At 35.1% G+C, this 22,420-nt stretch overlaps 1 protein-coding gene across 3 annotated transcripts in view; it reads left to right on the top strand.

Moving 5' to 3' along the window:
• The window catches only part of SGCZ (sarcoglycan zeta), a gene marked incomplete at both ends in the record, with an annotated part of 909,187 nt that overhangs the window by 807,230 nt on the left and 79,537 nt on the right, over positions 1–22,420 (top strand). For all 3 annotated transcript variants that reach the window (XM_082863702.1, XM_082863704.1, XM_082863703.1), the window contains one exon: positions 7,679–7,766. In XM_082863702.1, coding sequence (XP_082719828.1) covers positions 7,679–7,766 — 88 coding nt within the window. The remainder of the gene's footprint in view (positions 1–7,678; positions 7,767–22,420) is intronic.

Raw genomic sequence — 22,420 nt, forward strand, 5'->3', positions numbered from 1 at the left:
TAGTGCCCAATTTAACATAGTGTTTAAGTTTATAGCATGCTTAATATCTTTTAGGAAGAAGTACCGTTTTAATAAAACCATAAATATTTTATGTTTTTCTCCTTAGTGTTTGCTCTTCATATGGCATCTGCCTTCTATTTTTTCATGAAAAACAGAACAATTAAGGAAAACTGTAATACTTTTTACACTTAAAAAAATTCAAAAAGCCTGTGATAATTTTTCAACTAGGAAAGAGTTCACTTATTTCCCATATATCACTGATTCTATGTTTTAATAGAAAAAAATGCCTTTAAATACAATATTTACTAATATTAAATTGGTTAATTTATTACATTTAAAAATTCCTAGCTGTTTCTACTTTTTTAATATAGATTGCGTCAAAAGATAAGAAATAGCAGAAGTAAAACAAATTAATCACTGAAGGAGTAATTAGTAAAACTTTATTGTGCACACACCAAAAAGACAGCTTGAAAACTGGGAGCTTTCAAACCAAAACACAAAATGAGGCTCAGAGGGATATTGTTGTAAAGCAGCTTATATAGTAAAGAGTGACTATCCTTCACTGTGATTTTGTCTTAAATGATAGGGAATTGCTTAGTGGTTATCTCATATCAACCTTGGGAAACAGTTTAAGTTTTGCTTATGATTTCCAGAGGCATAAGCAAGAAATGACCCAGTTCAAGCTAGTCTTGCAAAATAAGCTACATTAAGCTTTGCTTGTAGGGCTAAACTGGTTTTGTCTGCTTAGGGAATTTTCAAGGCTGGTCTCCATTTTTAAAAATTTTAACAGTAACTTGTTTTGTAAAACAACTTATTCTTTCTCTGTGATTTAAAAATATATTTTGAAAATAATGATCAGCTTTAGACACATATAAAGATTACTTTCTTCATATATGAAGTCCACTAACCTTTCTAGGAAATAAAATTAAATCTATTTTTAAGAATGAGACTAACTAGGAACCAAATAGAACAGGTAACTGCTGTGCTATTATTGTATGTGATCTGGTAACTCAATAAAACTGTTGGAGTAGAAATACAGAGAAGATGATTGATGAAGAAATGCTCTCTCTCCTGTACCAGTTCACATTCAAGTTAAAATGTGAACATGGAAAATTTGGAGAAAGCAGTTTAACAGCTCTAGATATTTTCTTGATTAATACTTCTACCTTAAAATACAAATTTCAACAATTAAATGATTTTCATTCTGAAGGAAATGGAATTTCAAGTAATTGTTTTAATTAACCAAAGAATTAAAAAACTACCTATTTTTCATCTTCTTAAGTGGATCAAACTCTTAGGAAAGGAATGAAGTGGCTGCCTTGGGCAGAGACATGATGAATATAGATCAAATCAAAATGTGATATGACTTGTTCCACTTAAATGGCTTTTTAGAAAGCTTGCTCTGGGTCAAAAAAGAAAAAAAATGGTGCAAGAGCTTGGTAAGTTTCGTGTGACCTGAACTCAAATTCAGGTAAACACATGTAGCCTGCGTGCATTAGCTTGTAAATATACCCAGTTCAGTTCACTCACTTAACAGACATTTATTGGACAGGAACGAGTTGCCAAGCAGGACACAGACTGTACTTTCAAAAGTCTGTGTGTGTAAAAGAAAATGACAACACACACTATGCTTTCAGGACAATTCAGTCTAGTGGAGGGTATAAACAAAGGAATGATGGAAAGCGAAGCAAAGCAAAGATCCTGTGACAGCTACTGTGATAGACATCAACACACATGGAGAAACTGGAGGGTGGGAGGTAAATTTGAACTCTGGAGGAGCAGGAAAGCTTCACGGGGGACATAACTGAATTGGGACTTGAAAAATATCCAGTTATGGAGAAGTGGATAAGAATTTCAGGCACAGGGAACAGATGATGAGAATGCACAGAAGTGGCATATTTTCAGAAACATGGAAATTTGGGTAATTCTTGCACGGTGAAGTGTTGTGAAATAGAGCTATAAAAGTAGAATTGAATTGTATCATAAAGTGCCTTATATAAATGTGAATTTTGTTCCAAGCAGAGATTGAGGAATCAATAAATGTATTATTTTGTTTTGCTTTAATTCAAGAATATCAATATTTTTAATTTTAAAATATTTTATAAGAATAACAGTGGATATGAAGAATTAATGTAAGGAGGAAATGGTTATTGTGATGTGAGCTACAAGTCTATTATAGGAGTGATCACAGGGAAAACAGGTTTAAGAAACATCTCTGACATAGCTGATTGGATATTGAGGAAAAGGAAGATAGAGAGTTTAGTGATAATGTAGGTTTATTGGAAAAATGAATAATATCTATCAGTGAAGATAAGAAAACTTACTTGGTAAAGCTGTATAAATTCAAGAAATGACATATCAAATTTTTGCCGTCTACACTGAACAATATGGATAATTAATTATGCTCTCTTTTAGGATTGCAAGTAGGGAGACTCTCATAGGTGGCATACTTTAAAATATGTGTGCAGAGGACTGTTCAGAAGTACACTCTCTTCCTCTAGAACCTGAGAACAAATTTTTAAATTTGCAGGGCAGGTATAGAGACACAGATGTAGAGAATGGGCATGTGGACACGGGGTGGGGAAGGGGAGGGTGGGACGAAATGGGAGATTAGAACTGACTATATATACACACTACCATGTGTAAAATAGATAGCTAGTGGGAACCTGCTATAAAGCACAGGAAGCTCAGCTCTGTGCTCTGTGATGACCTAGATGGGCGGGATGGGGGGGGGGCATGGGAAGGAGGTCCAAGAGGGAGGGGCTATATGTATACATATAGCTGATTCACTTCGTTGTACAACAGAAACCAACACTACATTGTAAAGCAGCTATGCTCCAATTGAAAAAAAAAAAAATGAACCAGACTCTTACTGAAACGTAGATAACGGCAGTGTGAGGTTGTATCTTACCATTTAAGACCGTGCATGTATCAGATATTTATTTGAGAGGCTGAAATGTTTAAAGGAATTTTAAAATATATTTTGTTCAATTAATCTTTAAATATTTGCAGTTTAGAAAGGCTAGACTGTAATCACCCACCAGAGACAAAGTATCTCATAATAGTTGACAGGGGAGATTCTTTACCCATATATCTGGGTTCAGATACTTCCTGTTATTTATTAGCTGTGTGACTTAGAGCAAGTGACTTATACTCTCCTTGCTGAAGTGTCTTCATCTGTAAAACAAGAATGATAATAGACAATGCTATTATTAGTAGAGTACTGTAATTACAATGAGGAATAAATAATAAAAGTAAACACTAAGAGTGCCCTTAGCAAAGGCTAGTAAGCACTGATCTAAGCATTTTAATACATGTTCTTATTAATTCCTTATGCGAAGCCCACAGATTATGTATTATTACCCTATTTACAGATGAGGAAATCATGGGAGAGATGCTGACTGACTTGCCAAGTCAAGAAGCCAGTGTTTGTCAGACTTACTCTTTGAACTCAAACAGTCAGGGTTCACTGTCTTACAATCACTTTATTTCCTGATTCTTTCATGGGTGATTTTATTTTAAGCTTTAAAGGTAGGTGAGCTCACATATGTAAAGTATTTAAATCTTTACATGTATGTCTGGCATTGACTAAGTGCCAGTAAATGTTAGTTGCTTTTCTTACTACTACTCTTTCTACTACAATTTAATAGTTAACCTATGAATGTCAGAAACTAAAGTGCCTGATATACATATAACATCTTATGTGCATAAATGCACAGCATCTTCTCATCAGTGTAACTGATACTTTGTTAGAGAAGTCTCTATCACAGCAGCTTGTTACTAGTAACATTCTCTCTCTCTCTTTTTATATACCTGGCTTATTGTTTGTCTGCTTTACTAGCTAATGAACTACATAAGAGAAGAAAGTTTGTCTACCCTTATTCTGTTTCATACCCAGCAAACAGCTGGACACATCATAGGCCCTTAGTAAATATTTGTGATAAACAAAGGTGAACACAATAGAAATAAGAAGAAAATGATCTTTTTTCCCTTAGTAAATATTTTTGATAAACAAAGGTGAACATAATAGAAATAAGAAGAAAAGGATCTTTTTCTTCCCTCAGTCACTTGCATAGCCTATCAACAATATCGAAATGAGGACACAGTGCATTATTTTTCTATAACCATTAACAAGGTGACAAGCAGGCCCTTGGCATAAAGAATGTGAGCATAAAAGAATTGTAAGAGAGGGCTCTCAGGCCCTCTTAATGGTACCATTGCCTCTCTCCCTGGATTACCTACCTCCTTTGTCTCAAGAGAAGCGTAAGAAGGCAAATATATTTCCTAGAGTCACAGCCAAGATGCAGGTCAGCTCCAGAAAACTATGAAATACCTGCTACAGGAGATTTCTTGGTTTTGGAGGAAAAATATTTGAATTCAAAGAAGAAATTTTTCTTCCTCCAAAAGAGATATGTATACTAATATATTGTGCAGAATAATACTTACTTACCCTTATAGACTTACATATCTTATTTCTATTTGAGAGTTAATACTACCAGATAACTTTTCTCCCCTTCATGTTCTCAACAAGAATAAACCATAAGGAGTATTGATATGTTTATTTTAATATCTGAAACTAGACCCTAGCTTTCAAAGTTTTGGAGCACAGAATTATAATATAAAGAAACATGAAGAGGGAATATTTTTTAAAAAGAGTGAAAACCAATGATTTATTAGTGGAAGTTATTTTCTTATATGGAGACCTTTGGAGAAATGAACACAAGAAAGAAGATATGAAACCTTCTTAAATGTCAATTTTTTGGTAAGAAGTAATTTCTTGGTACTGATTTTCACCTAAGACCATGTTTGCGATAAGATTTATAAATTGTTTAGGATTGATTGAAAGAGTTGCTCTTAGTCTTATCATATATTTTTTATCACATATGTATATTTTAATTAATCATGTTATAATTAATATATGAGTGTATATTGTGTAAAAGGTCATGCTGTGGACCTAAAATGTATAAGCCATGGTTTTAATCCCAAAAAATGTCATCGGGGTGATATATCAGTATAATGCAGAAAGAACAGTGTGATTAGTCAGTGAAAACAATGCTCTTACATGCATTGCATTTTGTTTACCAACAACAGTTACTCGATTTTGACTCAGTTCACCTGATCACATTTTAATAAATCAGTAAAACATACTGATGTCACCTGAATACAGTGTGAAGAATTGTCTGTGACCTCTGATAGCTATATGTTTATAGCTTTAGTCAGTAAAATGATTGCTGTTTTTACCATAGTAGAATTTTAATCTAGATACAAAAATTTAATTCAGAGGGGAAATTTGGTGCAATCATGTAATGAAAAGGAAAGAATGCCAGGGATAGAACCTCAATAGGATCTCTCTGGTTAGAGTAAGAGAAAGAAGTTGATATGTTGTAAACAAAGAGACGTGATGATGAAACTCTCAATTCTAACCCAGAGCTCTTTCTCTAGTAAATCAAATTAAATACTTATTGCCTCTTTAAAATGGACTTTTCTCTCATCTTAAAATATTTAATAAAGTAATACTTATTTTAATATACTTACATAGTTCTTATAGGGTACATTCTAATGGTTATGCTTTTTTATGCTACAGTTCACAGAAACTTATGTTTAGTAATTCAAATATGAGCATATAGTGTCATCAATTTTTTAAAATCTAAACAACATGATATATGTTATATCATGAAAATATTGAAATATATGAATGAAAATTCAACCAACATATTTTTACAATGTTTTGAAGCATGAGGTGCTTTATAGGCTTCTGCTCTTTCTTAACATTCAAATTAATTTTATTTAATTCAAAGCTCCTTCTTTAAATATAGGGCAACATGTATTTAATATTGCCAATTTAAAATAAAATATTTTTGTGCTTTAATTAGCCATTCTCTTTGTGCAGTATCCTTACTGGGTATACTGTAATTATTTGCAAATAGTCCTTACTCCACAATCCATATTGTAAACAGAATTTGAATACGCCCTTTGAAAGGAATGAGGGAATTAATTAAATATATTTCATATATTTTCAAAAATGAACGTCTGCAGCCTAGAAATACCAATGCAAAAAGGACTAGATTTTTTTTTAACTGCAGGTATAATACTTTTGATTTGTTGCAAAAATAAATGAGTTGCAATGAGACAGAATGAAATTAGCGTGGTTTTGTACAGCTGTGTCTCATTTCAGAGAATAAATCTATTCTTAAAAATGCAGAAAATTACTTTAAAAAATTAAGCCTTAGTTTAGACATACTAGCAAACCCCACTTTTAAAGGAACATTTGTTTGTGTATGTGTGTGTGTGTATGCGTGTGTATCTTTGCTCAGTGCTTTGCATATAGTCAGAAGGGACAAAACAGCTTTAGGGGAAAAAAACTATAAAATCTTTATTATGTATATCCAAATCACAAATTTCAAATTCTTTTCTCGAAAGAGTTTTTATGTGGCTCATGTATGAAAGCACTTGTGTATTTACATTGACATAGAAGTGACAAAGCACCTACATGTTGAGGATGGTATTGGGAGAGATTTTCATAGAATTTCAATATCTAGATTACAGTCTCCATGAGGACAGGTACTGTTTTATGTTTTGATCCCTGAAATGTTCCAAGCCTGTATGTCGTACAGAGTGAGCACTCAATATATTCATTATTCTCAGAATACTTTTGTTGAATGAATGAATGGACAATTTGTAAATGATCACCATGCTTGTTTTAGATAATAAAAATGAGAATGTAGCCAGTTGTAAGTTACTTGTTTGAGACAGGTAGTGGCAATACCTAATACATAGGTTCCTAAGGCAGTGATATTGTCTTCAGTAAAATATTTTATTCTTAAGTGCTAAATCAATGATAAAAAGTAAACATCTAACCCAGGTTATTTGTACTAAAATGTTATACTCTTTTATTCTATATACCTTCTTTCTTAAATCCTCCTATGATTTACAAAGCATTTCTCCATGATCTAGATACATAAAGTAATATCAATTTTATTATGACAATTTATTTGTCCATTCAATAAACACTTAGTAAATGCTTTCCTTCAGCAGTATGCTAAGTAGTGGGAATAAAATTGTGTACACGTGACTGCCACAGTCCCTGCCCCATGGACATCTCCTCTTGTGACAGAAACAAATAAAAAACAAGTAAACACATACATTAGCAAAATAAATTTGTCTTGTGATAGTGCTTTGAACAAAATTAATGGAGATTGGGAGTTTGGGGATTGAATGAATCTGTAGTTACAGTGATCAGGGGATGCACTTTCAAGGAAGTAACATTTAAGCTGAGATCTGAAAGTTGCAAGTTCAGCTTAAAAGTGACTTCCGCATTTGTATAGGGTCTAAAATATCTCCAAAGGCAGGCATCTATGCCACTGGGAGGGGGGCAAGGAGAGAGGTTACTACAGCTGTGATGTGCAGTCATCAGTAGAGTTGGAAATGTTTGCATCGAGTAGTTAATTCCTATTTACCAAAATGGAAACGTCCCTATTATGTCAAATAGTTATTATGAGGCACCCATATTTTTTATGTTGTTCAACCAATGTTTGGGATGTTAAAATAACTGCCTAATAGAAAACAAAGAAATAGAATTTTAATAATACCCAAGCAAGTGCAGTATAAATTTATATATCATATCTTGACTATATTTCTATTTTTTATTTGATTTCTTTATTTTATACATGTTTCCCAGGATAGTCCACTGGTCTTACAGTCTGACAGGAATGTAACAGTGAATGCAAGAAATCACATGGGGCAGTTAACTGGACAGCTGACAGTAGGTGAGTGCTTTGGGGTAAAGATTGCTCATACCATCTTACTCCATTTAAAACTCTGTGGTTGTTTACATTGGGAAAAGCAGAAGTATATTATTTCTCTAATATATATTTAGGCATCCCATTCCAGCCCAATTAGCTTGCACATGATTTGATTTGTCATAGGCTAGCTATGGTCATTGTTACTCTTGTCATTGTGTTATTGTGATACTGAATTACATATATTTTGCTGTTATTACTCTTGAATTATGAAATGTACCACTTTCCTAACAATATCTCCCTAGTATATGTTAAATTATAGTAAATAGGCTAAAACAAACATGAGATGTAACATCTATGTATCCTTTGTTCTAAACAAATAATTTACTAATTATTATCTGCTTATAAAATTAGAAAAAATAATACAGTAATTGAATATAAAAAATCTTAACATTGATCAATTACTTATAAATTTGATGCTGAAATTATATATATCTTAAGGTTTATAGGGTTTAGAAGTTGTAAATATAAGTTTATGATAAAATATTACTAATGTTTTCTCATATTGTCAAAAAATTAATTTAGAGATTCGTTAGTGGCATTATTATTTGACCGAATTTTTATAAGAAAAAAGGGAAACTAAAAGTCAGTTGTAATTATGTAAAATGATACAAAGACTTGATTTGTGTGTAATTGCTAAAATATTTTTAAAATACTGTATTTTTCTGTGGGAAAATTACCTAATACTTACTGATATTGTATATGTATGATAGTATATTATAAAGAGTAAATTGCAATTTTGAGGGCTGAGTTCTCCTTATCTTGAGAAATCAATCATCATGTAATGCAAATGTATGTTTCCAGTATTTCTAATTAAATTACAAAAGAGTATGACATATGAAATGTGAGATTTATAAACATGAACTTGATTCTGTCCACTTATTTCTAGGTATATGAAACACTTTTTGATGTTACTCACTTTAATGAAGCCAAAAGTGAAACTTACATTGTGGCATACATGTATTTTGAAAAAATATAATTGCATTTTATTATAATTATTAAATTTTATTTTGCATTTTATTTACATTATAAAAGTTGGTCAGTAGATATCTATCAATTGCTACATTTGATAGTATTTTGTGACATGATATCAATTACAAGGGGGGGCTATAGACAAATGGATTAAAAATTAGAGAAAAGAAATATGTCTGTGGACACAGAACTGATTCAGAAGCACCAGGTGCTTAATTTAAATGTCCATGCCAATTTACTATTGCTATGTTGGAACTGCAGAAACAGGCCTAAACTGGGCAGATTTTCCATATCATAATTTTTTTTAATGTTGAGAACTCTTTAGCTAGATAGAACTTTATTCTGCATCCTTTTCTTGGTTAAAAAAAATAAAAAAACGTCCATAGTGGAAATGCCAACCTGTAAATTAAATACGCAAAGACCATATACCAATGTCCACTGTCACATGCAATCACTACATAACTACTGTACTACCTATAGAGCAAAGCGGCTGTTTGATTTTATGAAGGATAATCAAATACCATTTACATTTTGCTACCTGCTTTCCTGCAGTAAATAAAGAATAATAGTATTGTGATTGTGTTTTCAACCACTGTTCCAAGTTGATTTTAACGTAGAATCAATATTTTCCAATTACACGAAAAGAAAGAGAGAAGAATGAAGAGGAACAGGAAGGGTGATAGGTTAGGGAGAAAGATTAAGCTTAGTTTTAAATGAAGCAAGTCTATTTAATGATGCAGCATCTTATTTCTGTGGATAGAAACATACTCATTCCAGTGAGGCTTAAGCTGAAAGCTGTTTAATATCCTGGTCCTCTGAGTGTACTGTTGGTGACCTCCATCTTTTCACTGCTTTGTATGTTTCAGTAAACATACAGAGAACAAAGGAAGAAGTAGATAAAGGGGAGTAGGTCAGGCATAATGTATTCATTTTTGGAGTCAAACCATATGGGACTCCAAAACAATAATTATCTCTTGGAGACTCACTTTTCTCATCTCTAAAATAGAGATACGGACATTTATTTAGAATCATACATAAGAATTGGGGCAATTTCAGTGTCTGCAAAGCTTAGGCAATTAAATCTCGAATTGGTTATTATTTGGATGATGGTGATTGTAATTTTTGGTATCACTTAAGTTACAAATACATTGCTATCATGTGAAAAATTTCATGATGCTTTTCTATCCAATGTGTCTCTGGGATAGTAGTTGAGGAATACATGCTGGATTATAATACTGTTACAAAGATATACTACAAAACGCATCACAGAAAGTGTGCCTGATGTGTGGATAATGTTTTAATCATGTCATGATAAAATTATCTTTAGGTAGAATTTGAAGAGATAAATGGATGGATTCAAGCAATGTATTCAGTCAGGATTCATTTTTAATTATATTGACATAAAGTAACTGTTTTAAGCCTCTTTTCCTATTTCCTTTTTTTCATTCTTTCAGTTTTTGTTTAGGGGCCTGGTCTTGATTATAGTTTAGGCATGACATTACTTGGCAATATTTTAAAAAATATGCTACTGCAAAATAGACTAATATTTATGGAAAATAAATTCAGTTATTCTTCACTGTCTAGGTAAAAAAATTCTAACCTCTACCCTAAATCTATCAATCATGATTAGGAAAGTATAGTCAATTCTACCAATGTGACAGACTTTGAATATTTTTCCACATTTTATTTTCATTGTAAATGGGAAAAGAAAATTTCCCTTATCAGTAGCTACTTGTAACATTTTTCTCAAAAATACATATAAGTTTGTTCAGCCAAGCAAATATCCACTGCCCTTGTACTCTGCCCTTCTAGTTTTGTTTACAAGTCTACCTTCCTACTGATCCAGTTCTCAGGGATACGTGTAGTCCATGGCCTAGGCAGACCGGTGTGTTAATTCTAATCCAAACTCACTCTAAGAATATGAAATCAGATTATTTATAATCCAATAAGGCAAATAAAATATTTTATATATATGCCAGCTCAGACATAATCAAAACTAAAATGAAACATTTTTAGAATTTGGGTAAATTTTAAAAATGACAAATATTGTTGTATGCTTAAAGTGCCAGGCTTTATGTAAATTTCTGATATATCAGAATCTCCCTATGAAATTTAAGACTGTGATTTCTTTTTGACTCTCGTTTTATTTTTTATTTATATATTTTTAACATCTTTATTGGAGCATAATTGCTTTAAAATGGTCTGTTAGTTTCTATGTTATAACGAAGTGAATCAGTTATACATATACCTATATCCCCATTTCTCCTCCCTCTTGCGTCTCCCTCCCACCCTCCCTATCCCACCCCTCTAGGTGGTCACAAAGAACCTAGCTCATCTCCCTGTGCTATGTGGCTGCTTCCCACTAGCTATCTACTTTACATTTGGTAGTGTATATATGTCCATGCCACTCTCTCACTTTGTCCCAGCTTACCCTTCCCCCTCCCCATATCCTCAAGTCCATTCTCTACTACGTCTGTGTCTTTATTCCTGTCTTGGCCCTAGGTTCTTCATGAACTTTCTATTTTTTTCCCTCAGATTCCATATATATGTGTTACCATACGGTATGTCTTTCTCTTTCTGACTTACTTTGAATATTTTTCCACATTTTTTCATTGTAAACTAAACATTTTTAGAATTTGGGTAAATTTTAAAAATGACAAATTTTGTTGTATGCATAAAGTTCCAGACTTCACTCTCTATGACAGACTCTAGGTCCATCCACCTCACTACAAATAACTCAATTTTGTTTCTTTTTATGGCGGAGTAATATTCCATTCTGTATATGTGCCACACCTTCTTTATCCATTCATCTGTTGATGGACACTTAGGTTGCTTCCATGTCCTGGCTATTGTACATAGAGCTGCAGTGAACATTTTGGTACATGACTCTTTATGAATTATGGTTTTCTCAGGGAATATGCCCAGTAGTGGTATTGCTGGGTCATATGGTAGTTCTATTTTTAGTTGTTGTTGTTGTTTTTTTTGAGGTACACGGGCCTCTCACTGTTGTGGCCTCTCCCATTGTGGAGCACAGGCTCTGGATGTGCAGGCTTAGTGGCCATGGCTCATGGGCCCAGCCCCTCCGCAGCATGTGGGATCTTCCCAGACCAGGGCACGAACCCGTGTCCCCTGCATCGGCAGGTGGACTCTCGACCACTGCGCCACCAGGAAAGCCCTATTTTTAGTTTTTTAAGGAACCTCCATACTGTTCTCCATAGCGGCTGTACCGATTTACATTCCCACCAACAGTGCAAGAGGGTTCCCTTTTCTCCACACCCTCACCAGCATTCATTTTTTGTAGATTTTTTGATGATGGCCCTTCTGACTGGTGTGAGATGATATCTCACTGTAGTTTTGATTTGCATTTCTCTAATGATTAATGATGTTGAGCACACTTTCAAGTGTTTGTTGGCAGTCTGTTTCTTCTTTGGAGCAATGTCTGTTTAGGTCTTCTGCCCAATTTTGGATTGGGTTGTTTGTTTTTTTGATATTGAGCCTCATGAGCTACTTGTATATTTTGGAAATTAATCCTTTGTCAGTTGCTTCATTTGCAAATATTTTCTCCCATTCTCAGGGTTGTGTTTTCGTCTTGTTTATGGTTTCCTTTGCTGTGCAAAAGCTTATAAATTTCATTAGGTCCCATCTGTTTATTTTTGTTTTTATTTCCTTTTCTCTAGGAGGTGGGTCAAAATGGATCTTGCTGTGATTTATGTCATAGAGTGTTCTACCTATGTTTTCCTCTAAGTTTGATGGTGTCTGGCCTTACATTTAGGTCTTGAATCCATTTTGAGTTTATTTTTGTGTATGGTGTGAAGGAGTGTTCTAATTACATACTTTTACATGTACCTGTACAGTTTTCCCAGCACCACGTATTGAAGAGGCTGTCTTTTCTCCACTGTATATTCTTGCCTCCTTTGTCAAAGATTAGGTGACCATATGTGCGTGGGTTTATCTCTGGGCTTTCTATCCTGTTCCATTGATCTGTATGTCTGTTTTTGTGCCAGTACCATACTATCTTGATTACTGTAGCTTTGTAGTATAGTCTGAAATCAGGGAACCTGATTCCGCCAGCTCCATTTTTCTTTCTCAAGATTGCTTTAGCTATTCAGGGTCTTTTGTGTTTCCATACATATTGTGAAATTTTTGGATCTAGTTCTGTGAAAAATGCCAGTGGTAGTTTGATAGGGATTGCATTGAATCTGTAGATTGCTTTGGGTAGTAGAGTCATTTTCACAATGTTGATTCTTCCAATCCAAAAACATGGTATATCTCTCCATCTATTTGTATCATCTTTAATTTCTTTCAACAGTGTCTTATAATTTTCTGCATACAGGTCTTTTCTCTCCTTAGGTAGGTTTATTCCTAGGTATTTTAATCTTTTTGTTGCAGTGGTAAATGGGAGTGTTTCCTTAATTTCACTTTCAGATTTTTCATCATTAGTGTACAAGAATGCAAGAGGTTTCTGTGCATTAATTTTGTATCCTGCTACTTTACCAAATTCATTGATTAGCTCTAGTAGTTTTCTGGTAGCATCTTTTGGATTCTCTATGTATAGTATCATGTCATCTGCAAACAGTGACAGCTTTACTTCTTCTTTTCTGACTTGGAGTCCTTTTATTTCTTTTTCTTCTCTGATTGCTGTGGCTAAAACTTCCAAAACTATGTTGAATAATAGTGGTGAGAGTGGGCAACCTCGTCTTGTTCCTGATATTAGTGGAAATGGTTTCAGTTTTTCACCATTGAGTATGATGTTGGCTGTGGGTTTGTCATATATGGCCTTTATTATGTTGAGGAAAGTTCCCTCTATGCCTACTTTCTGGAGGGTTTTTATCATAAATGGGTGTTGAATTTTGACGAAAGCTTTTTCATCTATTGAGTTCATCATATGGTTTTTATTCTTCAATTTGTTAATATGGTGTATCACATTGATTGATTTGCGTAAATTGAAGAATCCTTGCATTCTTGGGATAAACCCCACTTGATCATGGTGTATGATCCTTTTAATGTGCTATTGGATTCTGTTTGCTAGTATTTTGTTGAGGCTTTTTGCATCTATGTGCAACAGCAATGTTGGCCTGTAGTTTTCTTTCTTTGTGGTTTCTTTCTGGTTTTCGTATCAGGGTGATGGTGGCCTCGTAGAATGAGTTTGGGAGTGTTCCTCCCTCTGCTATATTTTGGAAGAGCTTGAGAGGGATGGGTGTTAGCTCTTTTCTAAATGTTTGAAAGAATTCGCCTATGAATCCATCTGGCCCTGGGCTTTTGTTTGTTGGAAGATTTTTAATCACAGTTTCAATTTCAGTGCTTGTGATTAGTCTGTTCATATTTTCTGTTTCTCCCTGGTTCAGTCTGGGAAGGTTGTGCATTTCTAAAAATTTGTCCATTTCTTCCACCTTGTCCATTTTATTGGCATATAGTTGCTTTTAGTAATCTCTCATGATCCTTTATATTTCTGCAGTGTCTGTTGTTACTTCTCCTTTTTCCTTTCTAATTCTATTGATCTGAGTCTTCTCCCTTTTTTTCTTGATGAGTCTGGGTAATGCTTTATCAATTTCATCTTCTCAAAGAACCAGCTTTTAGTTTTATTGATCTTTGCTATCGTTTCCTTCATTTCTTTTTCATTTATTTCTGATCTGATTTTTATGATTTCTTTCCTTCTGCTAACTTTGGGGTTTTTTTTCTTCTCCTTTCTCTAATTGCTTTAGGTGTAAGGTTACGTTTTTTATTTGAGATGTTTCTTGTTTCTTAAGGTAGGCTTATATAGCTATAAACTTCCCTCTTAGAACTGCTTTTGCTGCATACCAAAGGTTTTGGGTCATCGTGTTTTCATTGTCATTTGTTTCTAGGTATTTTTTGATTTCCTCTTTGATTTCTTCAGTGATTTCTTGGTTATTAAGTAGTGTATTGTTTAGCCTCCATGTGTTTGTATTTTTTTACAGATTTTTTCCTGTAATTAATATCTAGTCTTATAGTGTTGTGATCGGAAAATATACTTGATATGACTTCAATTTTCTTAAATTTACCAAGGCTTGATTTGTGACCCAAGATATGGTCTATCCTGGAGAATGTTCCATGAGCACTTGAGAAGAATGAGTATTCTGTTGTTTTTGAATGGAGTGTCCTATAAATATCAATTAAGTCCATCATATTTAATGTGTCATTTAAAGCTTGTGTTTCCTTATTTATTTTCATTTTCATGATCTTTCCATTGGTGAAAGTGGGGTGTTAAAGTCCCCTACTATGATTGTGGTACTGTCAATTTCCCCTTTTATGGCTGTTAGTATTTGCCTTATGCATTGAGGTGCTCCTATGTTGGGTGCATAAATATTTACAATTGTTATATCTTCTTCTTGGATCGATCCCTTGATCATTATGTAGTGTTCTTCTTTGTCTGTTGTAATAGTCTTTGTTTTAAAGTCTATTTTGTCTGATATAACAATTGCTACTCCAGCTTTCTTTTGATTTCCATTTGCATGGGATATCTTTTTCCATCTTTTTCCATAGGTCTGAAGTGGGTCTCTTGTAGACAGCATATATATGGGTCCTGTTTTTGTATACATTCAGCCAGTCTACGTCTCTTGGTTGGAGCCTTTAATCCATTGACATTTAAGGTAATTATCAATATGTATGTTCCTATTACCATTTTCTTAATTGTTTTGTGTTTGTTATTGTAGGTCTTTTCCTTCTCTTGTGTTTCCTGCCTAGAGAAGTTCCTTTAGCATTTGTTGTAAAGCTGCTTTGGTGGTGCTGAATTCTCTTAGCTTTTGCTTGTCTGTAAAGGTTTTAATTTCTCCATCAATTCTGAATGAGATCCTTCCTGGGTAGCATAATCTTGGTTGTATGTTTTTCTCCTTCATCACTTTAAATATGTCCTGCCACTCCCTTCTGGCTTGCAGAGTTTCTTCTGAAAGATCATCTGTTAACCTTACGGGGATTCACTTGTGTGTTATTTTTTGTTTTTCCTTTGCTGCTTTTAATATTTTTTCATTGTATTTAATTTTTGATAGTTTGATTAATATGTGTCTTGGCATGTTTCTCCTTGGATTTATCCTGTATGGGACTCTCTGTGCTTCCTGGACTTGATTAACTATTTCCTTTCCCATATTAGGGAAGTTTTCAACTATAATCTCTTCAAATATTTTCTCAGTCCCTTTCTTTTTCTCTTCTTCTTCTGGGACCCCTATAATTCGAATGTTGTTGTGTTTAATGTTGTCCCAGAGGTCTCTGAGTCTGTCTTCAATTCTTTTCATTCTTTTTTCTTTATTCTGTTCTGCAGTAGTTATTTCCACTATTTTATCTTCCAGGTCACTTATCCGTTCTTCTGCCTCAGTTATTCCGCTATTGATCCCTTCTAGAGAATTTTTAAATTCATTTATTGTGTTGTTCATCACTGTTTGTTTGCTCTTTCGTTCTTCTAGGTCCTTTTTAAACATTTCTTATATTTTCTCCATTCTATTTCCAAGATTTTGTATCATCTCTACTGTAATTATTCTGAATTCCTTTTCAGGTAGACTGCCTATTTCCTCTTCATTTGTTAGGTCTGGTGGGTTTTTACTTTGTTCCTTCATCTGCTGTGTGTTTCTCTGTCTTCTCATTTTGCTTAACTTACTGTGTTTGGGGTCTCCTTTTCGCAGGCTGCAAGTTTGTAGTTCCTGTTGTTTTTGGTGTCTGCCCCCAGTGGCTAAGGTTGTTTCAGTGGGCTGTGTAGGCTTCTTGGCGGAGGGGACTGGTGTTCTGGTGGATGAAGCTGGATCTTGTCTTTCTGGTGGGCAGGTCCACGTCTGGTGGTGTGTTTTGGGGTATCTGCGGCCTTATTATGATTTTAGGCAGGCTCTCTGCTAATGGGTGGGGTTGTGTTCCTGTCTTGCTAGCTGTTTGACATAGGGTGGCCAGCACTGTAGCTTGTTGGTCGTTGAGTGGAGCTGGGTCTTGGTATAGAGATGGAGATCTCTGGGAAATTTTCGCCATTTGATGTTATGTGGAACTGGTAGGTCTGTTGTGGACCAATGTCCTGAACTTGGCTCTCCCACCTCAGAGGCGCAGCCCTGAAGCCTGGTGGGAGTACAAAGAGCCTGTCACCCACACAGCTCAGAATAAAAGGGAGAAAATATACGAAAGATAGAAAAAAAGAAAGAAAGAGAGAGAGAGAGAGAGAGAGAGAGAGAGGGAGGGAGGGAGGGATGAAAGAAGGAAAGAAAGAAAGAAAGGAGATAAAATAAAATAAAATAAAACAAAATAAAATAAAGTTATTGAAATAAAAAATAATTATTAAGAAAACATTTTTTAAAAGTAAAAAAAAATAAATAAATAACGGACAGACAGAACCCTAGGTCAAATGGTAAAAGTAAAGCTGTAAAGACAAAATCACACACAGAAGCATACACATACACATTCACAAAAAGAGAAAAAGGGATAAAAATATATATATATATATATATATATATATATCTTTGCTCCCAAAGTCCACCTCCTCAATGTGGGATGATTCGTTGTCTATTCAGGTATTCCAGAGATGCAGGGTACATCTAGTTGATTGTGGAGATTTAATCCGCTGCTCCTGAGGCTGCTGGGAGAAATTTCCCTTTCTCTTCTTTGTTCGCACAGCTCTCCGGGGTTCAGCTTTGGATTTGGCCCCGCTTCTGCGTGTAGGTTGCCTGAGGGCATCTGTTCTTCGCTCAGACAGGACGGGGTTAAAGGAGCAGCTGATTCGGGGGCTCTGGCTCACTCAGGCCTGGGGGAGGGAGGGGTACGGATGTGGGGCGAGCCTGCGGGGCAGAGGCCGACGTGACTTTGCACCAGCCTGAGGCGCACCGTGTGGTCTCCCGGGGAAGTTTCCCTGGATCCCGGGACCCTGGCAGTGGCGGGCTGCACAGGCTTCCGTGAGGGGAGGTGTGGATAGTGACCTGTACTCGCACACAGGCTTCTTGGTGGCAGCAGCAGCGGCCTTAGGGTCTCATTCTCGTCTCTGGTGTCCGCGCTGATAGACGCGGCTCACGCCCGTCTCTGGAGCTCCTTTAAGCGGCGCTCTGAATCCCCTCTCCTCGCGCACCAGGAAACAAAGAGGCAAGAAAAAGTCTCTTGCCTCTTCAGCAGCTCCAGACTTTTCCGTGGACTCCCTCCCGGCTATCCGTGGCGCACTAACCCCGCAGGCTGTGTTCACGCCGCCAACCCCAGTCCCCTCCCTGGGATCCGGCCTCTGAAGCCCGAGCCTCAGCTCCCAGCCCTGCCCACCCCGGCGGGTGAGCAGACAAGCCCCTCAGGCTGGTGAGTGCCGGTCGGCACCGATCCTCCGTGTGGGAATCTCTCTGCTTTGCCCTCCGCACCCCTGTGGCTGCGCTCTCCTCCGTGGCTCCGAAGCTTCCCCCCTCCGCCACTCGCAGTCTTCGCCCGCGAAGGGGCTTCTAGTGTGTGGAAACCTTTCCTCCTTCACAGCTCCCTCCCACTGGTGCATCCCGTCCCTATTCTTTTGTCTCTGTTTTTTCTTTTTTCTTTTGCCCTACCCAGGTATGTGGGGTGTTTCTTGCCTTTGGGGAGGTCTGAGGTCTTCTGCCAGCGTTCTAGTGGGTGTTCTGTAGGAGCTGTTCCACATGTAGATGTATTTCTGATTTATTTGTGGAAAGGAAATTGATCTCCAAGTCTTACTCTTCGCCATCTTGGAGCTCCTCCAAGACTCTAATTTCTTATGACCTTCATAAGGTAGGAGAAGATGAATGAACTCCAGATTTCTTCTTACAAATTTCTCTTCTTAGAATAAAGCTGAAAGAGAGGTATCGGATTGTTTGGGGGAAGTAGTTTAAGAAAGTACGGAATCCCAGGAGTTCAGACTCTTTGAAAACCAACAAGAACTTAATTCTCAGAATCCTTCTCCAGGTCAAATTTTCTATTTTTCAATCTGTAATTACTATGCTAGCAAGACATTCCTTTTTTATATAAGTGACAAAAACAGTGTGTGATATTAAGTGTTATATGTTCATATGTGTTGATAGTACTATATTTTATATTTTTCAGGACATTTCCATCAAATAACTTAGACAAAATATGTGAATTATGCACCATTATTGTGAAGCTTATTATAGTCTCTTAGGAAACTGCTACAATGTGATATATAGAATAAAAATCATTTCCTTAGGGAAGTGCAGATGAAATATTGTCATGTAGTTTTGATATAGACATTGTTCATAATACTGATAATAGTGATAATTAATGCTGTAGGAATTGGATTTGCTAAAAATGTAATAACCTTTCCCACGGTATGATTCAGATAATGAGTTATCTTTTATTGAACAATAATATTACATTGATCAATAATAGAAAATATTTAAACTACTTTCATAAGTAGTTTAAACATTATAAATGTTGATTTCAGCAAAACAATTAAGGTTTTCAGTAACTCTTAGCCAATTTGATTAAGGTATGAAAATTATATGTTGCTTTTTCTTACATTCCATTACAAAGCATTATTTATCTTTGAAAAAGCAATGGCTGAAAAGTAATAAGATTGTTTTTCCTTCTCTTATGCCTTCTGTCATCAGTCTATACCTGGAGGATAAAAGTAAAAGGAAAAGTTGAACAAGGAATGATAGTAATGTGTAGAACTAGTTTTTGTTTTTAATTCTTTTTATTTGGTAGCCTCCCTCATTTAAATTTCAGTCACAAACAATGATGTTTGAGCAACCTGGCATGGCTGTTATGTGGTCCTGTGTCATAAACATGATAAGTTCCACGATGCCGTGTCTATCATTATCCCAGGAAAACATTAAGACTAATTGTGTATTAAATAATTGTAATGTCATTGTTCTAAAATTTTACTTTTAAAATGTGTTTAAAATCACAACCATATGCTTCAAATGGAATCTCATATGTCATCATAATTTTCCTTTTTGAGTGATCAACACATATAGGAGAATCAATTAACTCCTAGGAACTGCTAGCTATTATTGTCTTTGATATTCTTAATTCCATTTATCAAAAATCAGTGACATACCAAATTATATAAAAACCTTAATTACAATCAATAACTCCTCATTTTTTCTTTCTTCCATACTTTTTCAGTGCCCAAAGTCATGGTTGTCTTAATGTAATAAGAAAGAATGTTATTTGCAAGAAATTAAACAAAGTATTTACATTTAGTGCTAATTTTCTTTTCGTATTTCAAATTTTGACGATTAAATACCATATAATAATGAAAACAGTTACGGACAGCTTCTGCAGCAGGGTCAACTGTGGTTTCTTCTGAAGTCTGAGGTGCTTTCCTTCATCACCTTAAGGGGATTTATGAGGGAGCCGGACAGGGAGTGGGACATATAAGCAGCCTATGTGCCCGAAGAGAGGTGTCAGTACCAGTCCTTTGCCTTTTCCAGGGGCTGTCGATCAGCTACACACTTAAAAATCAAATTTGTTTTATTCTTGTTTAGAGAAGATGAGCGTGGTAAATAGTCCTCACGTTAGGATTCTGTAAGGCAAATATGTTTTTATTTGTTTTCTTACCATTTTGGGTCAATATACATGAATAATACAGTCTATAGGATGAAACAATCACTTTTGAGATACATTAAGTTTATAAGGAGATAAGTAAAAATGGACTAACATACAAAATTACGTTAAAATTAGTACATTGTTTATCCATAGGAAAGCTATTTGTATCCTATCAAGAGATTGATTAAACTGCATTGACCTTTCCAGTAGTAAAGGTGTAAAGGGAAATGTGACTAATGACATGATCCCACTATATTTAAGGAGAAAACATCTAAACATCTTATGGGAAACCCGGTATTTTTCCTCACATACACTGAACAAAAGTTACAATAGTTTAACAGAAAGAAAACGAGATGACATATTGTAGACTATTTTCAGCAACTCTATATCAAAAGAAGCATTGGGTCTGCTAATACTCTGGCAGAGCGCTTTAAAGAAGGCTGAGAACACAACAGCAAAATGCAGTTAGATAAAATCATTGTAGGGGGCAAGAAATAAAACATGTTTACTGGTTCAACTTAATTCAACGATGAGATCTAGATTTATCTGCAAGAAATCATATGTGTGTCTTTTAAATATTCCTTAATTGACATATACTTTCATCCAGGCTTATTATTGGTCAAATGGGGTGAGAGCCCAAATAGTTAGTGATTTTTGCTGGCTCTTTTCATTTCAGAAATAAAGTGAACCGATGATAAAATTGACATCCTTTAGTAAAAACTGAAAACCCTAAGTCTCTTAACTGTGTTGATGCCTCTGCCCACCTCAGTGCATCCCCCAACATCCAAGACAGACAGACACATACACACACACACACACACACACACACACACACACACACACACACACACACACACACACACACACACACCAGCACAGCACACAGGCCTCCCCACAGAACTGGTACAAGGAAAGTTCTGGGAAGTAAAGCCAGTACAACTTTAAAGAAACATTTCTAAGTGTACTACCACACACAGCAGGCTTCATTGACACATGAGCATTTTATTTCATGCAATATGCTACAAACTAATTTGTCTTGAAGCTTTTCCAAAAATCTTTGCTAGCCACCTATCACAGCAAAATAAAAACTCAGTAATGCAAGCAGTGAGTACAATCACATAATTTTAAGGGAACTGTTACTAGTAAGAATTTAATATACACTTAGTGTGTATTAGATTGTTGAAACCACTGAGCATGTTTTTAATGTTCCACAGACTTAAGTTAATCTATATATCCAAAGATTTCACCATATCAGACACAAAACATGCTTGCTAGAAAGGCATTTTTATTGTGACTAGTTACTAAGAGATGTTTTAGAAACCAAAAAAATCAGAGCATAAGTTCAATGAAAATAATCGTTAAAATATAGGAATATATCAATTTTCCCTAATACTATTATGAAGATAATCATATGAATTATGTAATATATCAAAATGTTGTAGAAGGGTATGTTCACCTAGAAATCATAATTTCCTCAGAAACTAGTTTTAGGAAGAAATTACATTTTTATAGTTAATAACATAGATTCAGGAGCCAGCTAAATCCTAGATGTATCACTTCCAACTCTGTGACCTTATGCAAGTTACTCAGGGCATCCTCTCCAAGCTTCCATGGAGATAATACAAGCACTCATCTTATACAGCAGATGTGAGAATTAAATAAGTAAATATATGTGAATTGCTAGGAACACTTCCTGGAGCATAGTACACATTATGTATATGTTAGTAATTGTAAATTTTATTAAATCTACCTGTAAATAATTCTGTACACTTGACCAAGCCTCTGGGTTTTATTTTCCTTACCTGTAAAAGGAATATTATATGAGATTGTCTCCATGGTTCTTTGCTGTTCCAAGTCTAAAAGTGAAAAATTATTTTTTTGCCTTTAAAGAAAGCAATTGGCTGATAAATCCTCTGGTCCATTAAATTCCCCATATTCCACACTCCTGACAAAAATGACATCTAATTTGATTATTGACATCTTAGCCCCAAATTATAAGTACATATTTTTCATTTAAAATGAAGACTGCAAATAAGCACAACTAATCAGCATATTATGTTTTCATTCTTTCATCAAATTTTGGCTTATAAAAAAGTTTTTTTTAATGAAAGCTAATCTACAAAATAATTCAACAAGTGCAATCAGCTTATTTTTGTCGATACTAAACATCAGCATGT

This window comes from Leucopleurus acutus (assembly GCF_964270905.1).
Source record: "Leucopleurus acutus genome assembly, chromosome: 21".
In the NCBI taxonomy this organism is placed as follows: Eukaryota; Metazoa; Chordata; class Mammalia; order Artiodactyla; family Delphinidae; genus Leucopleurus; species Leucopleurus acutus.